This window comes from Cynoglossus semilaevis, chromosome 17 (assembly GCF_000523025.1).
Source record: "Cynoglossus semilaevis isolate Cse_v1.0 chromosome 17, Cse_v1.0, whole genome shotgun sequence".
In the NCBI taxonomy this organism is placed as follows: Eukaryota; Metazoa; Chordata; class Actinopteri; order Pleuronectiformes; family Cynoglossidae; genus Cynoglossus; species Cynoglossus semilaevis.
The window spans coordinates 5,285,972-5,312,970 of record NC_024323.1 but is presented as its reverse complement, the minus strand read 5'-3'; the positions used below and the strand labels follow the sequence as shown (position 1 = coordinate 5,312,970).

The following is a 26,999-nucleotide window of genomic DNA, read 5'->3' as shown; positions in this document are numbered from 1 at the left end:
GAACAGAGACCCACTGATTCGTTCTTCTCTTATAAACCTAGAGAGAAGTCTATGTTTCAGATGGACTTATCTGTGCTGAATCATTCACACTGCCTTCAGACTTGAACTCTAATTCATGCTCTGTTGGAGTTTTTCTGTGTGTTTACACCTTCAGTACCAGTGTGTTTTAATCAAGACACACAGTAAGTGTCTGGATCCTGAACCCCAGGGAGGAGTTTGTCCTCCGGGTGGTGCTTCTCATCCAGCATGGGGCTCTGTGTCTCGGCCGGAAGAGAAACAAAGCTTCAGTGCATTTATAGCCTGGACTGCTGATGGGCAGTGGGGTGAGGAGACAGTGAGTCAACCATCCACTCTGAGGATGTGACCCTAGTGGCAGAAGTGAGGAGGTCAGGGAGAGTCCGTGCCGATGTCACTCTCTCCGTGCTCTCCTCACTTTAGTCAACCCTACAGTGCGAAAGCAACAGTCTTATTGTGCTTTAATAATTAACAAAGATGGATTCAGTTTGACTCCCACACCCTCTGTGGTGGAAAGAAAATCGTTAAGGTTACACTGGTTAAAAAAAAAAGAAAGAAAGAGGAAATGACAGTTTAATTTTCCCAACAGTAACATTTTATTTATAAAATATAAAATCTTACACATCTTAAAATGACTATGTATGGTATACAATGTAATGCAGTTTTAATCTTATTTTCCTTGGGGAAAAAAATTCAAAAAAGTTATTTTCAAAAAACAATATCTTACCTGGAACCATCAGATTGAAGAAAGACAGGGCTGTATTTTTTATAGCACTGTGCTTTATATTAAAGAACATTAGTATAATAATAATATAAAAATTGCAAAAAGAAATTCTAATTCAGAATAGATTTATAGATGCAAATAAAATGATGGAATAACCTGAGATCTCAAACATAAGAATGAGTGAAGGGAAATATTTTTAACCCAGATTTAAAATTAAATTTGTCAGTAAAGAAAGAATGATTGAAAAGTCACGTTTTAACAAATTATAAAATAATTCAACAATTGACAGTTTTATACGTTTTTAAAATTTTTATTGCACCTTAAGTCTGTTAACCCATTTTTATGGAGTTTCATTTTGTAGTTTAGAAACCATTGATGTATAGTCTGAGGCTGAGCAGACTGTGAACTTAAAACACTTTTTTATTGGCCTCACTGAGCTTAAGTTGAGGCTGCGCAGCTGACTGTATACATATTACAAATGAGATCATAACTAAGGTAATTTGAAGCAATACTGCATGGATACAGGCACGAGCAGCAGGGCAGGATGAAGTGTTTCCTACTTAATGAAGTTTCACATTTCTGAGAGTTTTACCCCAGGAAGCACTCCAGAAAGGCAGTTTGACTCTATATACATTTTTAAAAGGCAGTTTTCTCAGTCTACTTTGTATGCAAGCAGAAACCTCTCTGTGAGGAAGAGCAGAGATGTGAAAACATAGTGTCTGCTAAGTCATCAGTGCCAGCAGCTGGGCAGATACTGAATAATCACAGGGGGGAAGAGAGAGAGGGGGGGGGGAACTCCTCTGCTGTGACTCATGCCAACCTCTTCTCAGTTTGTTTGTTTAACAAGGATAGGACTTAAAAAGAGGTCAGGGGTCAGGATCTAGCAGCCACTGTTCCTCGTCTGGTCCGAGCTCAGGGCACGCCTTAGGTTCTTTGCGATGACTTTATCTTAATCAGCGGGGAAGTCAAGCCCTGCAAACCCAGCAATCAATGGATGATCCTCTGTGACTCACTTCATTTCTCCTCCCTCACATAAACAGGCCGTTCTAGACATCCAGTCACTCCCTCGTTGACGGGGCGAGACAAATATTCAGGACTGGCACTGAGGGTGTGTTGGAATCGGTACCAGCTGCTCCGTGGCTCTGAGTGAGAGAGGCAGTGACCTGGGTCAAGCCTTTTAGCACAGCAGTGGCTTAAGTGGCCAGTGACCTGGTTTAGGAGCAGGACAAATCAGAGTGGATAACATCATGATTGACAAATAAAGACAAATGGGAACCGGTCAGGAAAAGATGTTTGTTCACACGTGTGCAGCACAGAGCTTCACACGTTTTTCTTCATCAGAACCCTTTGATTCTGCTTTTCTTTTACCTTAAAGTAGAAGAGAATTTTAAACATATCTAAGTTCCTATTATATACAAAAATTAAAGATTTTGTTTTGTTGAGTTATAAAAGTTAATATATATTATTAGCTATATACATTTTTTACAATACTTCATTTTGATATCCAAAGTTGTACGTTATGTTTCAGTAGGTGTCAGATGTGAACTAAAACATGACGAGACGAGTCCCCGGTCGTCACAAACAGCTGTGACAAGTTTTATCATTATTATTCTGCCAAGTCTTGAGCAGTGGTCTGTTTCATTTTTTTTAACCTCTCAAAAATGAACCAATTAGAAATCAGAGCAAACATTAGATTTTGGTTTGAATGGGAACCACTTTTGAGGGCTTACCATTTTCCCCCTCATCGCCCAAAACTGAAAGATTCCAGCCCTGAGAGAAGGGCAAAGAAGCAGCCTGTGATGTGGTGAGAAAGACAGTTCCCACATTTCTACAAAGAAAACTTTACTCAATTTTTGATTATCATGGCAGTCAGCGAGTATGGTCGGTATATGCACCCAGGTAATAGCATGGGAAATAACTTGACGATGTTATAGAGAATGTTTGGGACACACCCTGCAGGCACAATGTAGGATTTACTTGTTTTTAGTCATAGTTTCTCTGTCCTAGCAACCGTGCAGTGTTCTGTATGTACAACATGTGGTGCAGGTTTTGAACACGCCCTGGTAGGTAAGGGAGAAGAAGGGTGTGTCTGCTGTGTACCAGCCCGCAGGACAACACTCATTTTCCCATGCAGAACCACTCCCTGTTTGTCAACATGGCCTGGAAAAAACTGGATGCCATTTTCTCAAATGGCAGTTAAGGAGAAGACAAAAGTGGTTTGACCTTAACTGGATCTAGTGTGACACTCTATACTGGGGGTGTCCAAACTTTCTTAAACAGGGTCACGTACGAGAGTGGTGAAGTACTAGTGAGCTAACTGCTCCTTCTGTGATACTTAAGACTATAATTAGCTGGTACACAAATGAACCGTTGCTGAAGAAGTGAACCTAGGACACATAATATTAGGGTAAAATAAAACACTTAGCTAAAATAGCTAAAAGTAAGCCAATAATATATACCAATACCCAGATAGTTAGAGGTATGCCTGAACTAGTAAAAATAAGGAGTATGTGTGTGCGACTTTGGAGTTCTAGTATCTTTTTGCAGGTATAAAGCTGCTAAAATTCAAATGTACTGTACATTTAAATGAATGTCTGGCGTCCTGTTACATAACAGGTTCATCTCTGAGTTGCATTGCATTGTCGTGACATTTGCTTCACTTGAATGAATGATATTCTGATGATGATGACGGTGATGATGAAGATGATGAGAGGACTAGAGTTTCATGTGGGAGATCTGAACAGGTGGTCTCTTAGCAACAACCGTTGCCATTATTCTTATGTGTTTCTGTCATATCGTGCTAAAAGACTTTCAGTTGCTGAAGAGCTAGAGAAGGCGAGTGAGAGGGAGGAAAAGCGATGGAGGTCACGTTGGCAGTTTGCAAGTATTTCTGCAGTTGTTTCAGAAGGAGGCTGTAGAGACTAATGGAGAAAATGAACTACTTTGACACCGGGCTTTTGTTGCCCTCCCACTTACAGTACGTATATGATGCAAGGAGATTATTTTTAAGGTAATTCTTCAAATGCAACACTTTACAACAAGACTTTTGTGGTTTAATAAACTTTACCACACTTTTAGGAGAAACCGTTTTTTTAATATATTGTTTACTCAATCGCTTCAACAACTTTTCTGCCGATGATGTCTTTTTTTGGGAACATCTTTTGTGCTTGAGACCTATTTTAAGCTCTCTTGCTGTCATTTTTTTGCTACGTTAAGCTAGATGTCAGCCAGCCTTTAGCGTTTTAAAACTAACACTAAACTATGATTTGGCAAACTTTCGTCTCTGTTCACCTGTATGTAACTTCAAAACAACTTTATGTAAGTTAGACATTTTCTTTGAAGTTTATATTTTATATTTATTTTACTTTCACTGCATTTTTGTAATATATAGAATCACTTTACTGTTCTCGGTTTCTTAGCCTCAATATACTGTATTTAACAATATATTCTTTTTCTGCCAAATTTAAGCTAAATTTGACTATTATATGACTAGCCTAAGGCTATTTTACAAACATTGTTGCTAGCTGTTGCTCTTGTCTGGCTTTTATTTTCCTCGTAAACAGTTAGTAGTTTACTCATAGTAACTCTTAGTGATTTTTGGCTAGCCTTTGCACTCTCATATATCTTCTCTTTTACTTTACAACCTTTTTGTCTGGCGTCTGGATGCAAGCACTAAACCTGCCTCAACTTGCCCTACATAGTAAAAGACTTGGAAATTCCGTCTGCACCGGAAGCTTGGCTGTCCATCATCCATGTGTTTAATGAAAAGAGCTACATCATCTGCGTATATTGTTTGATCCCTAATTTCTTAGAAAACTGAAACTGTATAAATTCACTTGAACGAAGACTCCAAAATTCAAATTATATTTACTGTTTTTTGCGGCGGTACATCACGCCAGGGCACCACAGGGCTTAAAATATGCAATTTAATGGAGTTTAAAATGACTTTAGCTCCTGAACGGCTGCCTCCAGAAAATAGTGTTTCAACAAGTTTATGCCTGTGGGCGCATGCAGCCTTGAAAAGATTGCATTATGCACTGCTGGAGATATAACACAACATTCAATACTTCTGCAGTAAATTTGTTCCCTGAGCTTTTGACTCCAATGTATAAAGGACTATTGCTCCACACGCCCACCTTCTCTGCTTGTACGGGTGTGGGTGGTTTAGAGACATTCGCTCTTTGCTTTTCTTTTTCTCATCAGTTTTTTTTTTTTTTTTTTCAAGGACAGACCTGGGAGTTGTACTTTTCTCAATCAAGGGCCACTAGTAATGGAAAAGTAGCTTTGTAGCTGTCATTGAAAGAATTTGCCCAAATCCTATAATAATAATAAACATTATCCTATAGTAATAATAAATATGCACGTTAATATTAGCATTAGCATTACCATTCATACTTCAATCTGTGGTTACCAAGCTTTATATGCAGCCCCTTATTTGATGATATGACCATAGTCGTAGTCCAACCCCCCCATGTTGACACATTCACAGCTATATCTTAAAACCCAACTGAACTTTATTTGTTAGCAATATAATTCCTACAAATCAGTGCAACTTCCATACTCTGGTACAAAAAAAGAAAATGATTAAACTAAAATTCATTTGACTTGCTGGGCCCTTGAAATAGCTATGCATACCACTGATGAGCCCCGACACATGTTTTGAGAACCAGTACCAATATGGTTTGGAGAACTCCATGGTGGTAACATTTGGATTTATAAACAATTATTTTTGAAATGCAGCATGAATCGCAGTGACCAAAACTTAATTTCCAATCCCAAAAACAGGAATCAATATGCCGTATGGTGAGGGTGGATGAGAAAAAGGAGTCTTAGGGAAGGAAAAATAGACGGAGACAATCCACATCCAAGTTGAAATGGTCTCTAATTACTGTGGATGGTAAAGCTATAATTATGTAGCCTGAAAGAGACACTGAAGCAGGGACAGTAAATTTCATCTGGAGCTGTGGCAGTGGACAATGTCTTTACATTTTTAGGTCACAGACTGTAGTTAACGTGTCTGTGGCCGGGGTTGTTGTACTGTGCGGCTCGGAGCTGCACTGACCACAGCAACACTGCCTACTGAGCAGATGCTATAAGTAGGAAACCCTGCGTTCATAACCACGTGGTTTGGAGTGATCCTTGAAACAACAACATTTTTAGAAAGGAGAGACTCTTTTTTACAAACTCAGAGACACATTAGCATAAAAATAAAATACAGACAAGAGAAAAAACGCCTCCATGTTGTGTTGAAGTAGGCTAAGCACTTAGATAAAATGTCTCTCCATCAAATGGGCTTAAACATTGAGATACAAGTGCAGTTGGGATTTACACTCCTTCAGAAACATGCTGCAATGCTCGGAGGGGGAGGTGGGATGTATTCATCCATGAAAAACTGGACTGGACTGTAAGGGAATCCTAGACTGGTTGGTAAAAAGCACATTCAATGAGAGTGTCTTTGTCTAACCTGGAAGATTGATGTAATGGAATCTAGGGTTTTCTTTGGGTAGTCAGCTGAAGTAAAGAAACAGAAATCATCTTCTTTTGTGGCATTTTTATTTTTATTTGACTCACACCAGTATTTTGAGGGATTTGTTGTTTTTTTTGTCTCTCTTTGAATTGAATGAATCTTTTGCTGGTCAAATAACCAAGGCTTACAAATACCGTTGGGTCTTGGTTGCTGTGGTAACAGCGCCTGTGTTGGGTTAGTAGAGTGGCTGATGCTGGGCTGTGGGTGGCTGGGTGAAGGAGGAGGGGGAGGTGCTAGTAGTAGTGGCAGGAAAGAGGTGGGGGCTGGAGGGGAGGGTCACTCTGGTTGGAAGTAAAGCAAACAAACAGTGATGACTACAGTTGAAGAACAAATAATTTGTTGCATCCTGGTGGCAGGAGGACACAGAAGTTTAAAAATTGGGGACAAAGACAATTCCGTGCAGTGACTCAACGTTTCCTTCAGTCCACCAAAGACAGAGGAGAGAACCGTGGCTCCCACAAGTGTCATTATGTTTCATTAAAAAAGAAAAACTGCCATCATTGATTGCCCAAAGCAAAGTAACCTATTTATTCATTAATGTTGGCAGGGCGTCATGAAAAGACATTTAACTGAGTGCAATGGGGAACAATCTTACCAAGGTGGAAGACACAATTAACATGACAGAGCACTTTACCTCTGCACGACAAAACATGCAGAAGCACGCCACCAACTTCAGGAGTGGATTTATAGAACATTCAGGAAGTTCAATAATTGGACTGTGCCGCTGGGGATTTTAACGGTCCTTAGCTGCAGGCTGGTACGTAAATAAAATATTATAAGGTGGTTAGTGCTCTCCATACAGCAGTGGGTTTGGTTTGGGGTTTTGACTCCAGGTACTGTGGTTTGATCCCACAGATGTATATCAGCCAAACCCCCATGGCACACCATCCAACCAAACTCTCACAAAAAAGTATGCCTAATGAAATATAATAATCTTCTAGTTTATATTTACCAGAAATGTATTCCTGTTTAGTTGGAGACAGCACTGATATACTGTCAGGAATTGAAGAAAGACACTCACAAAGATCTTCAACAGCTCTGATTATGTTCTTTTGGTTTGCATAGCCGTCTGCTGCCTATTAGCGCAGCAGAATTTAATTGCTCTGCCTGTCACGCATTGGTGAACAAAGAGAAAATATTTGCAATAAAGGAATAATTGTTTTCGAACCAATTAATTGAAATTTGATAATTTTACATGGCACACCTAATAACGTGGACAATAATAATAATTGTCCACGTAACATACATGACTGTTTATCCATGTGTATCTATTCTCCAAGGACCTTTGTTTTTCATCCACAGGCTAAAAGGCCAAAGTGCAGGATTACATTTTTTTTTTTTACTCTAAATTGACCATAGTTTTGATGTGAGTGTGGAGTGTGGAGTGTGGAGTGTGGAGTGTGGAGTGTGGAGTGTGTGATTATTTGTGACGGACCGGTGGTCACACTCTGTGGCCCGGATATCAAGGATGTGCTATTAGCAATTGACAAAAATGATCAGTGAAGTGAAGTTTTCAATGTATTTTACCTAATTCAAAATAATAATGATTATGATTTGTTTCTACAATCAAGCAACTGTACAAGTCTTAGTTTTCATACATGTATTTATTTATAAAAGTAAATACTTGCGTTCATATGAAAAGTGTCTCTGGTCCACTTACTTGAAATACCTGTGTAGTTGACCCATATCCAGTAATATTTAACACAAAAAACATCGACAACAAAAGAACTGAAGAACTTGCTTAGTTTTTTTTTTCTCAGCATGCACTTTTGAACATTCTACTTTGAAGTAAGAAAAATACGCATGTGGTATTTTTGGATTTGGTGTCCGCCTTGGCTCTCACTCAAAGCACATGCTGTACTTACTGCAGTATTAGCAAATTTTAAGGTATGCATGAAGGACTCTCAAGGTTTATACCTGTCTGGACTCTGAGCTTTGTATAGTAACTTCTCTATTAACATATCGTTAAGTTTGACAACAACCACATTTATAAAAATGATGTAAAAACCTTTGTGAATAATACAACTCGTGAGGCGTTGAAAGAACCATTGCCTTTTCTTTCTTTTTTTTGAACACGATCCTCAAAAGAATTTGGCTTTCTCCTCCTGAGATGTAATAAGATATGGAATGCAGCCTCACACAAGTGGCTGTTGTTTTACCCGTACAGCACACAGGTCTGACATTCAGTGATAGCAGAGAGAGGGAGAGTGAGGACATGCAGCACAATTTTGTTGAGCTGTGGGCAGCAGTGGCACCACATCAACTCACATGGGACAAGAATCCAGGTCAATGGAAACAGCTGTTTTAAAAATATATCTTGATGTTTACTCCATGAACTAGAACAACATCACATCATCTGTGTAATAATGTACTCTAATATGTCCTGTACCATTGAGGATGCCTTGACCCTATTAATATTCTTTAGCATATTTTGAATGTCGTCTTATTTAATTTTTCACATTGACAATGGAGTTTTCTCTTGATGGTTCAAGCAGTATGGAAGTACTAATGCAATCCCTGGCATAACAGCAATAAAACATTAGATGTCCAATTTGAGGATTGTGGGTTTCAATCTCAACCCATGCAAGACTGTGGTGTCTGATGCAGGGTGTTTAATGAGGTGAGTTAAGTGCACATTTCCTTTAGGGTTTAAAATAATAAAAGTACTATAAAAGTAATCAGTTTGACTGTGAGTTGATTCTTAGACATGAATCTAAGAATTTACTTAGCTTCCCAGTTAGCAGCAGAGCAGCACACTGTAACAATATGCCACCATCCTCAGGCGAAACTAAATGGCATCAATTTGCAACCTAAATGAGAAAAAGACAAATTCTTTTGCATTATTCATAGTATTAAATTGTTAATAAAATACATCTACTGCTGCTTGTGTTTTCTTAAGGATCTAGTGGTGTAATAAAGTGAAATAAAAGGTGTTCACATTTATATTGTCGAATTGGTATTGCTTTTTGGTAATGGAGGCTGTAGGGTTTTTTTATTCTTTCGAAAAATAATTAGCAAAACTTGCGAAAACAGGGTGTCCTAAAATATCCAGCTGGGACGCAGTTTATAGATTTGTAGTACGGACAATCTGTTTGTTTGAAATGTTAGCCACAAAGCTAAGCAGTAGCTTATGTAAAGCCAATGTCAGCTAATCAGGCTGCGTCACACACTCAAATTCAAGAGCTGGTTATAAAAAACAAATGTGCCTAAATTTTAATCCAGAAAAGGCTCTAATTAATTCAAAAACCTTTTGGTGAAATCAGTTTATTTCCTCAGCTGCCCTGGACATTTAGGCAGGTTCTGCTGTTTCACTGCATTGTTTTCATATTGATCAGTTGTATAAAGTAGCTGTTTTCTCAGTGGCAGATTGTGTACTTTACAGTACTTCACCTGTTACCCTGTGAGGAGTATCGCAATGACTTGCCATTAGGTATGAAAGGAATTAAAAACCACAAAGTATCACTATTCATACTTCATCCAGTCTGGTTACATTTCCTTGCACTGGCTTCTCTGCCACTTGCCACTACCTGACATGTCCTCAGCGTCCGTACAAATATAGAAATCGGTGGCTGCGGTGCTTCTGATCTGGAAGGTGTGAGGTCTTTCTGCTGGTTGCCATGTGGAAACAGAACTGGGAGGAGGGAGACAGGGAAAAGCTGATGGCATCCTGGCCTCTGATTGCGTGTGATTTCCCCCTGCCTCTAATCAGCTGCTGTTACTTTGAAATTATGCCCCTTGCATGTCATTACTGTGTTTGTGGTTTAAGAGTGTGGCTCGAAGGGAAAAGCAGACATGAAGGGAAAGACCAAAACATCCTGCTGCCTAGCCCTGGTTCTGCTTTGTGTGATCTCATCTCTTCTTCATATTCCTCCTGTCCTGCCTCGCAGGTGAAACCAACGTTGGACAGCTTTTTAGTCATTTCACTTCAGTATCCACTTGTAATTAATTGCCTGCTTTTATTTGACTCCCACCTGCTGATAATGAGTCTATTCTGTGGTCATGAAGAATGGACCGCATGTCCTCGTCTCCAAAAGGACAGGAGACCACCTCAGCAACCGGAACATTCTGCTTTCCTAATTATTTATTTTTTAAAATAATTAATAATTTTTTAACTGAATGATGAGACAGAGCGCTTCAGAATGGGAAGACATATGAAGTATATTTATATTTTTTTATACCTTTATAAATCGCTTCTTGATTCTACTCTAAAGTTACACCGGTGGATTCTCTCTTCTTTCTTTAAATTTCTTCTTCTAGTTCTTTTTTTTCTCCTCTCTGCTCTCTCCGTGTCACACAACTTCATGAGTGCCTCGTGGCACCATTTCCCAATTAGCTTCCCCAATTAGGATAACAATGTAGTACAAGAGAAGTGGGATGACAAATTTAGCTACAACAGGAAGAGATGAATAGAACTGTTTTTTCCCCTTCTGTATGTCTGCACGTCATTTAGAACGTAAACCTATGTGACGGATAATTAATCACTAATTTTTAGTTAAACCAGTAACTAATTGCAAAATATTATTAGAGTTGATCCTCTGCGTGTATATGTGCTTTTTTTGACACTAGGTGCATTTCTTAACCTTTTTGGTCCCAACAGTGGCCGGAGAAGGGCCTTAGTAAGTAAGAACCTAGTTTTAATTTTATCTTTTCTAGTTTTAAGTAGGACAGGGAGGAGTACAGGAAGGTCTGGTCCACCATGAGTTAGGAGGGAGATGTCATCTCACCAACAGAACGAAGTATAATAAAATTCCTAGCTACTGTAAGTTGGATTTTAATTCTCTGGAAAAATAAAGATTGTGATATGGAGAGAACTGGTGGATTCAGTATTAATAATTGAAAAGAAAAAATACATATATTTATGATGATGACAGTTTATATTTCAGGATTTCATTACAATATCAATCTTTGGAAATGCAGTTGGAGGAAGATGAGAGTTGAAAGATATCAGATAGAGCTGAGAGCAGTTTTTTTTTTTTTTTTTTTTTTTTTTTTAAATGGGGTGAGTGGGTTCTTTTGACTTGTTCCATCACTGATGTTAGTCTTATGTATAATCAGAGTTCACTAGAGGCACAAGAAGACAAAGATCAGTACCTGTAGGGCAGATCGCTGTTGCAGCTGCCTATAATCTGCAGCACTTAAAACAAAGAATGTAGACGTTTCGCCTGAAGTAGTACATCATTCGAACAGGTACAACTCATTTGTGATTACTGTTAACGTTTCACACACAAGTAGCATGACAAGTAGAGAACACCAAGATCATTTCAAGTTTTTGGATACGTTTCTGCTCAGGTTTTAGGGGTCAGTGATGAGCACGAACACAAGTAGCGGCACAACCTTGTGTATGTATTGGTGTATGTTGAGCACCAGCCCTGTGTAGACTGACCTTTGACCTCTTCAGTGGGAGGGTGCGCTTTAATGACGCGGTGCTAGACTGCGCCTCGTTATGTAATCCTCCTACTGCTTCATAACTTCAACAGTGTTTATTAGATGCCTCGCTTTAATGTACTGTTTGCAAAAGGAGCTCTTTTTCTCTCTCTCTGACACACACACACACACACGTGCATATTTTCCTGTGATGCACTCATTACCGTGACCTTATCATCATCAATAAGATGCACTTTACATCAGAGTCAGCAAAGAAATGTATTAGAATGAAGATTTTCCCAGTGAGGTCCTCGGGGAGGTGTTGTTCTTTCATCTTCACAGAGAAGGAGAGAGAGTGAGAGTGAGGGTACCTTTTATGGGAGCGCTCTGTGCTTTAAGCAGGGACTCTACCCTCTGATTATACTCCCTTCCTATTACACTAACAGAGCTAGATGGTAAATAAAGACAGACGTTAGTTCCTGTCAGATTGGTTTATAATTCACTGTCGGCTGATTCTTTGTTGTGGATGTTCGAGCGTAGGTTTAGGTAACGCAGTATACTGACAGGATGTCGTCCAGAGCTATGCATTTACAAATTTGTAGTACGTTACTAAGTTCATGTATTTCTGAGGTTCTGTTTCTTCCACATTGAAAGCGTTTTGTTTACAGGAGCCTTGTTCTCTCCATTGTTTATCGCTGAGCTGTTGCACCGTACAGGGGCGCTGATTTTGCCTCGGGTAAAGGCATTAGTGACAGAAGCGAAGGAACTTAATAGGGAGGTCGGCGACCTCTAATTTAGGCAAACTAATCGCCCGGGGAAACCAAGTAACACCTGACCTTATATTTTTGCCTACAGTTGTTGTTCCTTTTCACAATGACTAAGGGAATTCTAAACCAATTATAACCAAACTGCAGAGGTCGGCACGGTCGAAGGTGCTGCAAATCAAAGGTAGAAAAGAAACCATGGCTGGTTTTAGTCAAGTCCAAGTCTTTCTTCACTGCATCCATAAATCCTCTCATGAGTGTTTCTCTTTACCTCCTGCCTCACATCTCTATTTAGATCTACATATATGTACTGTAAATATATCTACTCTTTTTTCTCTGTAAATGTCCAGATCATATCAGCTCTGCCTCCAACTTCATCTCCAAGACTTCCTCTGATCCTCTGCTCCTTTCTGATCCTATCTGTCCTGGTCACCATCAGTGAAAACCTCAGCATTTTTATTTCTGGCCACTGGACTTCATACTCCTGTCATAACTATAATGTGGTCTGTAAACCACTCATCTTAGCAGGTCTCACTACTCTCTGTCTCTGTGTCCCTAATCACCCCTGACACTCTTTTCCATCCATACTGCCCTGCCTACACCCTTTTCTTTACCTCTTTTGTGCACTGTTCAAATACCTTGGATGGTTGACCGTGGGTATTTGACCTCATCTTTGTTACAACAGTTCACAGCCGTGTTATAATGCTTTTTATTTAATTTTTTAAGTCACTATAATACAACCTGGAACTGCTTAGCTTAATTAAAAGAAATAAATGTTGCTGTCCATATTTTTATACTTCAGTGTCATTTCTGCTGTACTGGCCTAACATGTAGTAAAATAGTCAGTGTTGGTAATAGGTGTATCAGTGGAATCTGTGTGACTCACTTGTATGTGTACTGTAGGTGGGTTGTGCTGCACTTAAATCACTTGAACTATGATTTCTGGTGGGTACACAAACCACTGCATGTACACACACGCACACACACACACACACACACACACACTTAGGCAAGCAGTGCCATGCTTATCGTTGCTCATTAAAAAACAAAAGACAGTAGGATGAGGTAAATGCAAAAATGCTGAGGTCTCGAGGCTCTAGACTCCAGGCATGAATAGGCTCAGGGTTTTTTTTTTTTTTTAAGAAATGACTGGGGTTTCTTCAGGTTGACACTGATGACACTGTGCTCTATCATTCTCACCGCCAAGGCATGGTTTCAGGCGAGAAGTGGATTATTAAGTGTTCTCCTGCAGTAATGATGGCTTGTGTAGAGACTGCTGCAGCAGCACTGTTGTGAGTGTTGACTCTGTCCCCTGGCTGGTTCTTGACTGAGCTGACTAGGGACTGGCTAATTGGAGGAAGCCCTGGAGGAACACACAAGGAAGAGGGTTGAGGGAAGACAGACATGAAGTAGAGGAAACAATGGCGGTGGAAATGTCAGGCATCTTGCCATCTCTTCATTTGAAACCTAGTTGGCACTGTAGTAGTATGGAGCTGTATATAGCTCAATCATTCACACACACACACACACAGTATATACTGTATATACTGTATCATTTCTTTTTAAATGATAACATCTACCTTATTATAGTAGCAAACTAGGTGTATTTTCATGGAACTCTTACGTGGATTTGTCGGTTACCTCTTACTGCATTTGTACTAATAAGTACTTCAATGTGTTTCTCCATGGACACAGAAAGTTTAATAAATATATATCTCTCTTTATTCTTCACCCTTGTAAGATAAATGTCATGGTACTTGGAGATAAAACAAAAACAAAATCCTGCTGACGGTTGAATCGTTAACAGTGAATTGAATAGAATAGTTGATTCTGCCAGTAGCCGCCATTTTCCCAGCTCTTGTTAAGGTGTCTGCTTAATGCGTGTGAGATATACAAGGATTTATTTCAAGTGCAGACAAGGTATTGTTGAGATTGTTGATTTGTAACAATTTTAAGACAACTGTTTATTTTTCTGTGTAGGAGGACTGTTGTGCTTGCTTGCTAACAGCCAAATGCTCTGCTGTTTATTCCAACAGGTCGAATGACAGGGCAAAGGGTAAAAAAAAGTTTATAATAATGATAAAATAATATTCTTTGCTGGACAGATTTTCAAACTTGTGATGAAAAGTTAAGCCCTAATTAATAACTATATATCTAACAATTGATTTATATACTTTACTTTTAAAATGCAGGGGAATAGCTCTTTTTTGCCCTCCATTAACATTCACTGAAGACACACAGACGTTTGAGGGATGTGATAATGGCTGTTTGGATGAGACATGCTACATGCAGCTGAGGGAGGTTTGAGTCTGTCAGAAAGACGGAGAGAGACCCAGCAAATACATGACAGGACAGATAAAGCAGGGTGCAAGTCTTTCTTCTCTGCCCTTGACCACGCTCTTTTGATAAGTGAAACATTCATTTCTCATCCATTTCTTTCCCTTTTTTTCCCTCTTGCAGACAATCATGGAGCAGTTCAACCCCTGCTTACGAAACTTTGTTGCCATGGGGAAGAACTATGAGAAGGCCCTGGCCAGTAAGTACTTCTTTTTTTCTCAACTTATTTGTCTGCGTGCTTGTTTTTTGCCGCAGGTTCGGGCAAAAAGCCAAGGCAGCTTTCTCCTTGTCCTTTTCTGTCTCTATTTCTGCCTTTGGATATCTATATATCTATCTGAATTTTTTTTTTACAAATTACAATGTTGTTACAAATACAGGAAAAGAAAAAGAAACACATGCTGACATCCATATTAGCTTCTGTAAACACAGGGTGTGATACCACATCTGCACACTCTGGTCACTTCAATGCTGTAAACTTGTCACTGGAGTCTGGTTGTTGTATTAAAAATCTCATCTTAGTAAAAAAAAATCTCAATAGAGCAACAGGACTTGCATTTTGAACACAGTCCATGTTAAGATGAGTTTCTAACTCTTTAATCCTGGACTGCTGTCCTCTCACAAAAAAAACACTTACTAATCCTTGTTCTGCTGGAGGTGAGGTATGCAGTAGACTGTTGGGGCCACGAAATACCCCACTTTAGATCAACTTGACCCAACAGACTAAGAGGCTAGGATTTGTGGGAGGCAGAGGGGGTGGTGGGGGGACATGCTCTCACCCATATGGTGCAATCACTGAAATTGCTCAACACCAGAAATGACACAGAACGCTTTTTTAGGTTCAGCTTCCTGGATCTGGAAATTGTTGTTTCGTTTTTTAAATAGAACACCCATTTGGAAAACTTGGCAGTGCTTGTCATTAAGTGTAAAACCAACACATGCATTCGATTTAATGAACCCTGCTGCCTGTCAAACCCAGTCTTATGATGTAAGCCCCGTGACAGCATGAAAAGTACAATGCAGGTGCAGCCAATAGCTTCCTGTTTGAGAGTCAACTGTTTTCCATTTCTCACACTGAGGGAGGGATGAGGGACGGCTCAGTCTGAGATGATGACACGACCCCCTCCCTCACAAACTGCTTGTCTGTCTGCCTTGCAGTCAGGGATCCGTTAATCCTCTCTGTCTGTTGCCGTCATCCCCCTCCACAACACATTTCAATAGACAGGAGTTAAGTTTCTTCATAGATCCAGTTTATTATCTCCTTTAGCTTTGTGCACACACAGACACACAGGCGCGTCCAAGCACTGTTTCAACAACAGATCAGCTACAGTAGGAAATCTGATTGTGATAATGGAGAGAAATGAGCTGTGATGCTCTGGAGGCTCCGTCCTTAGTTCACAGGTGTTTCCCAAATAATAAACCCCAAATCCAAAAAAAACAACAACAAACAAACACGTTATCTACTGTTGTTGACTCAGCTGTAATTGAGATTAGCATTAGCATATGTCCCTGGGTCCCGGAGCAGAGCTGTGATGCTCCCAGCCTGGTAGACACCCTCTATCGCAGGGCTACATCTGTCTGCTAGAATTAGCCTGGCCCTGCCAGCCCATTGTTGTAAATGTGTCTGTCACCTGGCAGCTGTCTGCAGGCACAGGGCCCATCTGTCACCTGGACCGCTGTTGAATTCACCTCCAAAAAGCAGCAGCCATTATTCAGCAGAGATGGACTGATTGACACCACGAATGGTAGAAGTGCAGACAGCACTGGAAGCTGACTCTGTCCCAGTCGACCTTTGCCGACTCGTGCTGGCCGGTAGTGGAAATAACGAGGGCATAGGTGGTTATTGATCTGTCAAGCCAGGGTCTCTCTTGGATTTTCAGAGCTATTTTGAAAGAAGAAGAAATATTACCGCTGATAAGATTAACTCCACTGATTGATTTTCTGTTGCTACAAATGTGGACCTTGTTTTTGTGACCCTCGACTAAAGCGGTTTATATAGTATCCTGGAAAGGGATTATTTTAAGCAGTCAAGGACTTCAACACTTATAAGTGCAGTGAACAATATTGACTTTATTTGATCAATTTTAAAATTATCCTCAGTACCATTAGTCTATGATACTTCCTCTAAAACAAAAAAGGTGAAAATGTACCTTTTTTAGTTACGTTAGGCGTAGACCTGGTTTCCAGGTAGGGACTTTACTTTACAGCAGCTTCAGGAATTAACCATGTTCAAGTCTGAGACTTGGTCTAGCAATTTTGTTTGGTAATTATTTTGTAATTTAGTCTTTGTTGACGGTCCTTCTGTCATAATGTCATGCCTGATGCCCTTTTTGGTGCAACACTCATTTATCATGGTTAAGGTTTGTTATGAACTCACATCTGGATTTGAATGCGGTGACCTTTATGCCAAACTAGTTACTTCCTCGTTGACCTATAGCTCCCCTATTTTCCTGATTGCTTTACCAAATAATAATGCTTTGTGTAGATGTAAAATGTAGCGTAGCATCATTAGAGCAGATGTCAGAGTGAAAATGAAAGTAAAACTGAGTTGCACTTGTAAAATGCAATGTCCAAGCAGAACAGCAGTAAACTGCAACTGACAGCCATTGCATAAAGAGATATATTAAGCATCATAGGACCATGGCAGCAGCCTATGGGTGTGTATATTATATATATATATATATATATATATATATATATATATATATAGGGTAGTGTTTATTATTTAAATGCCAGACACAAAGAAATCAAAGATGGTCATAAAACTGTAAGAGCCACAGCTTTTACTACAGTTTTCACTGGCAGCCATGTTTTTTTTGTTTTTTTTTTGTCCGTCTCTTTCAACTTAAAACTAACTTCTTTTCACCCAGACAAAAGCTATAAACAGAGCAAAAATAGCAAGCACAGATAATCTGTCAGGAAATGATTCCTCCTTGCAATCAAGCATGCAGCGTGCCAACAATAAGATGGTGTTGGGTAATTAGGAAGGAACATAGGGAGTGATGGCAAGAAGCTGGGATTCACTGCAGGAAATGCATATGAGGGGAAAAAAGGAGGAACAAAATACCATTTTGCTGATTTTTCTGCATCTGCTGTCAACTTTGGTTGAAAAATAACCTTGACTGTATAAATGTTTTTCATTCACTGCACATTTTAAAAGAGACAATATTTCCTTGTAGGTGTGACATTTGCTGCCAAAGGCTACTTTGATGCTCTGGTCAGAATGGGTGAACTGGCCAGTGAAAGTCAAGGATCCAAAGACTTGGGTAAGTGAATGCCAATATGTCCTTCAGGCAACAGCCATTCTCTCTTCTTCTGGCTGTTTTTTTTTTTTTGTCATGAATGTGTCCACAGTTATACTGACCTTCAGCTACACCTCTTTCTACACACACTGTATACATCAGGCATCAATCTGCAATGCTGCAATGTGACAGGACCATTCAAAAAGTGTGTGCGTGGGTTGACCCAGAAAGACTTTTTTATTAGAATTCCCACTGAATTATTTTCTTCTTTAAGCAGTTTGTTGTCAGATTCTGTCTTGAAGGAACTACGTTTCTTTGTTTCCCCAATGTCAGAGTCTGGTATTGTCAGAAAATGTCAGCTGTGAAAGAACCTGTGAACAATGAATGCACTGCTGTCTGTACAGTGAGGTGGGAACATCATTTATTTACAGCATCAGAGCTGACGGCAACACAAGCGAAGAAGTATTGTTCCCAAAAAAAAAAAAATTTTGTTTGTGTTGTAAAACGATTTTAAGGTGTCTCACATCAAGGGTGAGTGACAGCTGTCACGTTAAATAGATGTGTCCTTGTGTGTGTTCTCCTAATGTAAAGGTCAATTGGAGAAACAACACCCGGTCCTCTCATAGTGAGTTGTTTCCTAGGTGATGGGAGCCTGTGAGTGTGCCTGTGTTTGCTGTCAGCAGCCCGTGGGAAATCAGCTCCTGTTTGAAAAGATACTTTTTCCACTGTGCTTTGGACTGTTTGATCTGAGTGGAAGTAGATGTTGATTTGACAGGGACTTTTGATGCCATGGAGCTAAGAGTCAGTCTGGGTTTCCATCAGACATCAGTGACTGACATGAAAGTTTTCTCACAATGTTTTATTCAGCATCCAACTCTGCACCCTCAATCTCTGACTGTCTATTTCACGGCCCTTGAGGTTTACCACGATTCCAAAGTTTACCGCTGCACCTCTGAGTTAAGGTAACACTGCGTACAATAGCAGAAACTTAAAAGCCAAAAAATTCATCTGATGACCAGGAAAGAAAAAAAATTGAGTTTTGAAGGTTAATTGTGCTTTTTAAAAAGCAGGAACTCCCGTCTCCATCCACTGCAGTCAGCTAATGAACAATATTTTTCAATACTTTTGATCTGCATTATTTTAGTCATTGTTTAAACTTTCAAATTTAATCCATGTTATATGCCAATGTTATCACAATATATTTCATTCTTTGTGCATCTGCACAACTGAGCAGCTGAGAAAGTCAGTCACACAAACAGACCAAGACAATGCTACACTACACTGGTGTACTATAGCACTGAGCACCCAGGGACTTGTGTGGCTGTGCACCACCAATAATTTAAAAGTGATCTCTATAGTGCATACTTGCAACACTTCAGTGATTAACTGTCAAATACAGGCATGTTGCTGTGCTGCTCATATGCATGAAATCCCATCCAACATGTTATGTAACTCCTCCTGCTAGATACTATGACAAAACGTAAATAGATATGGGTATTAAGCCAATGTGACATTATTTCCATTTAAACACATTGTAAGAACTTTTTTGCGTAAGCATAATGTGACCAGATTATTATTTGATATCCCCAACCACTAAAGAGTGTCAGTGTGGAGATCTGTGAAATCTCTTTTTTTCTGTTTGCTTTTTTTTTTTTTTAATTTGACGACTCTCTGTGATGGGGCAGTAGTAAGATGTCTGATGTCTGGGAACCATTATCCACTGATTGTCTCTGTGTCTGTGTGTAATACGCATGTGAATAAGTACTGCATGTCATCGTACTTGCCGCTTTTGTCAAACTGGGGGAAGTGAAAACTGAATCCATTTTCAGAGTCTCTGTCTGGAGGAAACTCTGGATATTAGAAGTGACTCATTCTTCTGGTCAACGACTAATCTTGTCTGTCTTTATATTTGTCTCTGTCTGTGTTTGTCAAGCAACAGCAGAAATGCGACCGCCTGTTGTGTTGAAACTCTTTTGTACAATGTAGTAGCTACACCCAAAGTCCCCTGCACTGAAGGAGGGGTTGGGGTTTTTCCAGCTCTGTCTGTGTGTGTGTCCGCGTGTCTGTCGCTCAATACCTTTTTCTTTTTTTGTATATTTTGGCCACACCCTGAGGTCAGTGCTGGTGTTGTGACCTTATTTATATCCAGGCACAGGCGTCAGGTCAGAGCTTCCTGTTTGATGGGTGGGGACATTTCCCTATATGACAGAAGAACAAACCACAGTCTGAATTGGAAACAAATGTGTGTGAGAGGAAGTGTTGATGTTTGATGAATAGTTTACTTTGGATCTCCTAAGATTTCTGCATTATTTTGGATGCGTACACATTTAGAACTGTGATTTTATTTTATTTTTTCTAAACGTGTTCACAATACAAGTTATTGTTACAATGAACGCAGCTTTTTTGGTCACCAGTTTTTTGGCAACTTCCACTTTCTTTCTTCAAAAAATCTCAGCAAAACCTGTCATGTTGGCATTTTTGTAAAGTTATAATGTACAGTGATTTTCAGTTTTTAGCCCAAACTTTTAGTGAGCAACCCTGCCCTCAGCCTACAAATGGTGCAAACTCTGGTCCGGCTTAGTGACCTCTATTGGCCAAAAGGAAGATGAGCTTTAGCCCATTTTAGACTATGGTGGGCCAATGGGTTTGTTGTTGGGTTTCGGTGTTAATTTGATTTGCAGCCAATGCTGATACGATTACTCTAAGAAATCTAACCCCAGACTTTTATTTGTTATCTTAAATGATATGGATGACTGAGTTTGTTTGTTTTCTAGTCTATAAATACCACAGGAGTAACACACATGCATTAGGGCGATGCATGAAATGCATGAATTTTCCTCATGAGACAACGACTCCGTTGCTGATTGCATAATTAACACATCAACATGCAGCAAAGAATGCCCTCCTTTGAACACAGTGTGTTCCCGTAGGAATCCACCGTGGCTTCAATACAATGTGTCCATCCACGAATGGAGATGTACAGAGCTGTGTGCATGTTCTGGGCAAAAACAAAATCCTCCCTAGCCCCCCCATAAATCATTCTCCGTGTTTATGTCATGCTAGTGTTCTCTAATCCATTTGTGTATATCTCAGTCTAAAGAGATAGAGTCTCCTTCTCTTTCTCTCTAACACCAGCCCCACTACACCCACACTCTCCCTCCCACATATCCTCCTCTGGTTGGGCTAATCATCGCCTGTCACTTTACCACCCACACACTTGCATACACATGCGCACGCACACACACACACACACACACACCTGCTCTCCCTCCCTCTCCCCCTTTCCTTTCCTTTCCTTTCCTTCCTCCGGTTTCTACTATCCTCCTCTCCTTTTATCCCTCTTCAAGTAGGAGCCGTTGAACACTTATTACCTCAGTTACATGCCTGGTGTCTCCAACCTTCTTGGGAAATACAGAAAAGCCAGGATTTATAGGTTTAGGGATTTTTATAAGGCTCCCAAACAACACACTCTGCTCCAGGGTGGTGTCTGTTAAGTCAGTTCGCCTATAGCCAAGAAGGCGCTTCATTTCCTCTCTTTTTGAGTTTCTTTTTCTCAACAGATGCAATCAACCATCTTTTGTTTTTGTTTTTGAGAGAGATTTTGATTAGCTGAAACTAAGTTGAAGAGAGGGAGGGTATGTAAAATACCCTGATACCAGTAAGAGTGATATTCAAGCATTGTATTAGTTATAAATGTAGTAAAGAATTGTTAAAATCTTTTGCTTTATATGACACACATACATTCTTGTCTTTTATTGTAGATCAGGGGGGGTCAAACTCATTTTCACCGGGGGCCACATCAGCAATACAGTTCCCCTTGAAGGGTCGGCTGTAACTGGAAGACTGTATAGATCAGGGGTCCCCAACCCCCGGTCCACGGACCAGTACCAGTCCATATTATGGACAGTTATTTGGTACCAGCGCAGTGAAAAAAATTACTTAATTCAAAGAAAATTCAGTCATATCCATTTACTTTTTTATTAAAAGATAATTTGGCAATATTTTAAAATAATAGGTCACAGGTAGCAGGTGGTACAGGCTGACCAGTACTTGGAACAAAAAAGGTTACGGACTGCTGGTATAGATGTAACTACTCCATAACAGATTAATACATGTTTCTGCAATTGATTATTATTTATTCAAGCTACAAATAGTTAATTGCTGTGTAATAACAAAAACTTTTAATTTCTCAGGTTAAGAAACTCTGCCGTTTGGACTTCACTAAATGCCACTAATCATACAATAATCATGAGCCCGCTGTGATTAATTGATCCTGTAGGGGTCTCCGTTCAGAGGTCTTTAAAACTAATGAGTTATGCCTTGTTGACAAAGTAAGTGAGTTTTTATGACTTGTTGCTATGAACTTACCAACCTTTTATCAGCAGCTTCAGGTGAAGCAGAGTTCAGTGAGTGCCGCGTCACTTTGAATCCAGGGCAAGTTCTTGTTTGGAGCACAAATATATAATGTGTTATACAGTGTTGAATCCTCTTGGTTGTCTAGTTCTGTCTGTCTTTAGAATCTAACAAAATGCCCTTTTGACATTTTGGCTGTGGAAAAAGAACTGAAGAGAAATGTGTTCACAGTTCAGCTTCTGCAGCAGGAGAGGATCAAACATGCCCCGCTCTCCCCTTTTATTGACTCCTGCAACCTCGCTAATTACCACATTTTAATAACACACATGTATGACTCAGCACAAATGTAAGCCTTTTGGGAAATAACATGCAGTAAAATGGGGGGTGGAGGGCCGGGAGGGGGGCTGCCATAACAAACCGTGATTTGGAGAAGGCCTGTGGATGAAAGGCCTTTGTTGTAAGAGATTCACACAGGAAAAATAAGGCAGAAGATCTAGCTCAGTTTAATGCCCCTACTGGTAAAAGGATGTTTTACACAGTGTCTGCAAAGAGTCTTAAGGTGGTGTGATGTGTTTCCTGCCCAATTAACTACCTGAATGAGCAGTTTACACAAGGTATGCGTCCCCCCCCCATCCCCAGTCTGGCCTACCTCTCCTCCTCCTCCAGCACCTGGCCCTGTTTAAATGAGAGCAGAGGAGCTCTTTTCTTAGCACTGTGCCACCATCCCAGGGGTCCCTGCCTTCTCCTGTTCTATTTCTGAGGCACGCACTGCATTATGGGTAGCCAGTGGCCCCCACACTCTCCATCTACACCACATTCACATTGCCCTTCATTTGTTCACCGGGTGGGCTTCATTTGATCCAGCTAAGGGGGAAAAAACACAACCAAATTTATGGGTTTTTAATTCTCTCTTTCTGTTTTTATGTTCTCTGTGATTTTTCCTTTTGGAGTCAGTGCATGTCATTGGACACCGCACGAGTAACACACCATTTTACCTTTTGTAAAATTGGATCATAATATGCACAACGGACTTTCACGATTATGATTAGCAAGGAAACCTAAAAACTCTTCTAAAATAGTTTTATTGACTGAACAAATAGAGTGACTACGATATATTTACTGTTGGGCCATATTTAAGGCTTTTTCAAACGTATAACTATTTATGTGTATCTCAGGTTACATATCTTGAGTTTTAATTTGAGAATGAAGACATAACATTGTTCACCTGGTCCTACAGGCAGAAGCCTGAAGCAGGGGGAAATTATATTTCCTCTCCTGACTAAAACTACGGTCATTGAATGCAATTAGGACCCACCAAAATAATGGGATGTAGGCAGAGTGAGATGGGGTCTAACGAGAGCATCAAACAAATGCAAGAAATTATGGATCTGAGTTACTTTCATGGTACTACAATTTAATTGTTCAAAATAAATAGGTCAGTTTAATCTAGAAGAGAATTGTCTATTTATTAATATAGAAAACTACTTTTTAAAAAAAGGAGGTAGTGTAAACACAAGACCAACACCAGAGAGCTGGAACACTCTTCTCTTGTGCACACTTTACACAAGACTACACCGTACAACAACCCTCCCTCAGCCCAGCTTCCTCGGGTGTGCTTGCCAGATCAAATTACACTGTTAAAAAGCTCAGTTTTAGTTTCCGCTCAGCCCCTCCCTAAATCCCCATACCTCAACAGGTAGCTGCATGAATCTGGTGCCTTCTACCATGCCTCCTCTGTGGTGTGAGCTCATGTTAACCAGTTATAACAGCAGCTCCACTCACTCCATACTCTATCACGCTATCACTTTTTACTGCATTGCTCCTGATTTTCCCTGTCTGCCTCTGTCTGTTGGTCTTATTATGCCTGATAGGACATTACTACTGATGTCAAAAACACCCAGGCTCTTTACAATCTCTTAAAACCTGCCTTTATTTGAATTTTATCTCTCCCTCATCCCTTCCTCATTTTTTAAACCTCCTGGCTACGTCTTCCGAGTCAACATGCTTGAAATTCATTATTTGTGCTGTCAGTTTCAATAAAAAAAGCTAATAGCTTGTCAAAAAAACATTTTTTTACCTGCAGTGAACAAAGGTTCTCTCATGAGAGACACTTCTTATGTGGAAGTTTAAACCCACAGCTGTTTGTAGGGTTTTTTTGTTTGTTTGAGAACCAACCTGTGCATTTGAATCTTGCAGTCGGTGGAAATCAGTGTGAGCTATAAGAAGTTGTTTTTGAAACTGTTGTCCCCGGCCTGTGTTAATCCCCACCCCTGCTAAGCCTGCATTTCGTTACTTCAGCAATATGATAAATGAAACCGCACGGAGTCTACAGTGAACATATGTACTGTACTGATGGAACAATTAGCATCTTTATTGTTATATATATAGGAGATTAGCCATAGCAGATGTGTCGCGCTTAATTACTTTTTATGCTTTGTTGTAAATTTAAATCTGAGGTCTGAGTTTATGAATTTTTGTTTAAAGCTTGCTTATTTCTTTCCACTTTTGAAGTGGAGGTCATCATAGCTGATTGATTTTCAGGTCGAATGCATTCAGTAAAATAGAATTGCTGATACGTGTTTGTCAATATTTACTGAACGTTTTGGGCACAAAGACTCCAGACTGGACTTAATGCTCACCCTCAAAAATCTTTTCAAAAATTTTTTTCATGTGGCTCTCTGGACCAATCTATATTTCATAGAATTGTCGTTTCTGATCTTTATGTCATTCATTTCAACTTTTTACGATGTGTTTTTTCTAATATGCTGACATTATGAGAGAACATAATCCAGTGCAACGTGAGGCAACAGTTTTGAGCACGTCAGCTAATAAATACATTCCTTTTCGGTGAAAAACTTAACAGCACTTAACCAAATCAGAGTTTAACATCAGCCACCCCGCCACAATAAAAGCTGCTTTGGGTTAGGCTAATAGATAAAAAAGCAGCTTAAGAAGAAGAGGAAAAACACCAGATGGAGTAGATTTACCCCAGACTTATGTGGCGTTACCCAGCAGTCCATGCTCTGGTGCTTTACCTGAAACTGTCTCAGAATAAATGTCAAGATTAGCGCGCAGCAACTCTTTGACCCAGTTCTGTTCAGCACTGGTATAGGTATCCACTTCATTATGACCCAAATTTGTGACAGTGTGCGGGATGGATTTATAATAGGCTACTAGGCTAAGAATCCAAATTGTTTTTGTGCATCTATAGTCGGACGATATTGTTTGTTTTTTTCTTTTGCACCATTCTCCACAGTTTCATATCATTCAGACCTTTTTTCTGCTTTTCGATGAGAAAACTGTCACTACGAGTGTATAGTGATGTGTTCATCTGCAGGGATGCTGCCCTCTGACTGTGTTTTCTTCTCCTTTCTATTGGTTGGGACACATCTGGTCATTAAGATCAACTTACAATTGTTAGTTGTAAAAGTCAAACCCAGACCAGTTTAATGTTGTGTAGTTTTTATTATATAAAAACAACAATTCATGTGTTGCGGTTAAAGTTAAATTATGAGATTGTCTGAAGTGTAAAACTGCACAGATCAGCAGTTTGTGATACTGTAGTACCCAGGCCAGCTCAGCAGTACTGTACATGTCACCTAAATCACGTTATTTGCTTTTTCATACTGTGTGCCTGCTCTAGGGCTCTACTGAATGTGCTTTTAATTATTATATCGTGGCCACGTATGTTACACACTGACATGGCCACATTTTCAAAACTCAGTTACAGAAGACATGCTGTACAGTATGTAATATTTCATGTTTAATTTTTCTTACTGTAACTTCCACTTGATTTCACATAAATGAAATTACGGTAATTTTTATTTTTTTTTATTATGTCTGCAGCTGCACTAAAGCTTTAATGAAGATTATTAGCTTATTCTGTAAGGCTAACATGACCAGCACTTTGTAACCTGTTTTAAATGTAGCTCTGTGTGGCTATTGTTCAAACAATCGTTTGTTCATCTGGACTAAAACAGTATTAAATCTTACACTGTGTCGTCGTTCCACAAATGTACACACTCAGAGTCAGCCACACTGACTCGCAGCCATTACCCACTGTCTCGCACGCTAGCCTGCTGCCCCACTGTGCTTTCTAACTCCTTTGTTTTTCCCCTGTGACATACGTAGCATGCCAGCGAGGCAGGTTTTGGCCTAGTCTAGCTGTATGTCGAATCATGAACACAAGGCACATACACACCGGTGTACTTTACACAGGTGTCTCCCCAGGGGAGGCGTAGAAGGTAGATGGTGATGTAATGATAGCTGATAGTGAGGGTGGAGACGTTTTGTTAAAAAAAAAAAAAAAAAAAAAGAAAGTGTTGTTGTAACACAGCACTGTGCCGTTGCAGCCCCTCATCTTGTAACTTCTCCCATGGCGATGGCCCAAACATTTTCCAGCTTCCATGACAACCAGTAGTGAATCCAGCTTGACCTTCACTCGTCTCTCTCCACATCCACCTCCGTCCTCTCCGGCCCTGCATCTCTGCTTCTCTTATTTTCACTCTTCATCTCGCAAACTGTTTTTTTTTTCCTCCTTTATGTCTTGTGCACATTCTGTTATTCTTCTCTCTCTCTTGCTCTACCTGTGTGGGTGTTATCATCTGTTACACAAGCACTCAATACATTATTTTCTTTTTTCTTTTCTTTTTTTACAAAACTGTAGGGATGTATTG

At 39.8% G+C, this 26,999-nt stretch overlaps 1 protein-coding gene across 3 annotated transcripts in view; it reads left to right on the top strand.

Annotated features, from left to right (window-relative positions):
• baiap2a (BAR/IMD domain containing adaptor protein 2a) overlaps positions 1 to 26,999 on the top strand; it is a 53,764-nt gene that overhangs the window by 2,066 nt on the left and 24,699 nt on the right. For all 3 annotated transcript variants that reach the window (XM_008329522.3, XM_008329521.3, XM_017040591.2), the window contains exons 2-3: positions 14,855 to 14,930; positions 17,908 to 17,994. In XM_008329522.3, the coding sequence (XP_008327744.1) occupies positions 14,855 to 14,930; positions 17,908 to 17,994 (163 nt within the window). The remainder of the gene's footprint in view (positions 1 to 14,854; positions 14,931 to 17,907; positions 17,995 to 26,999) is intronic.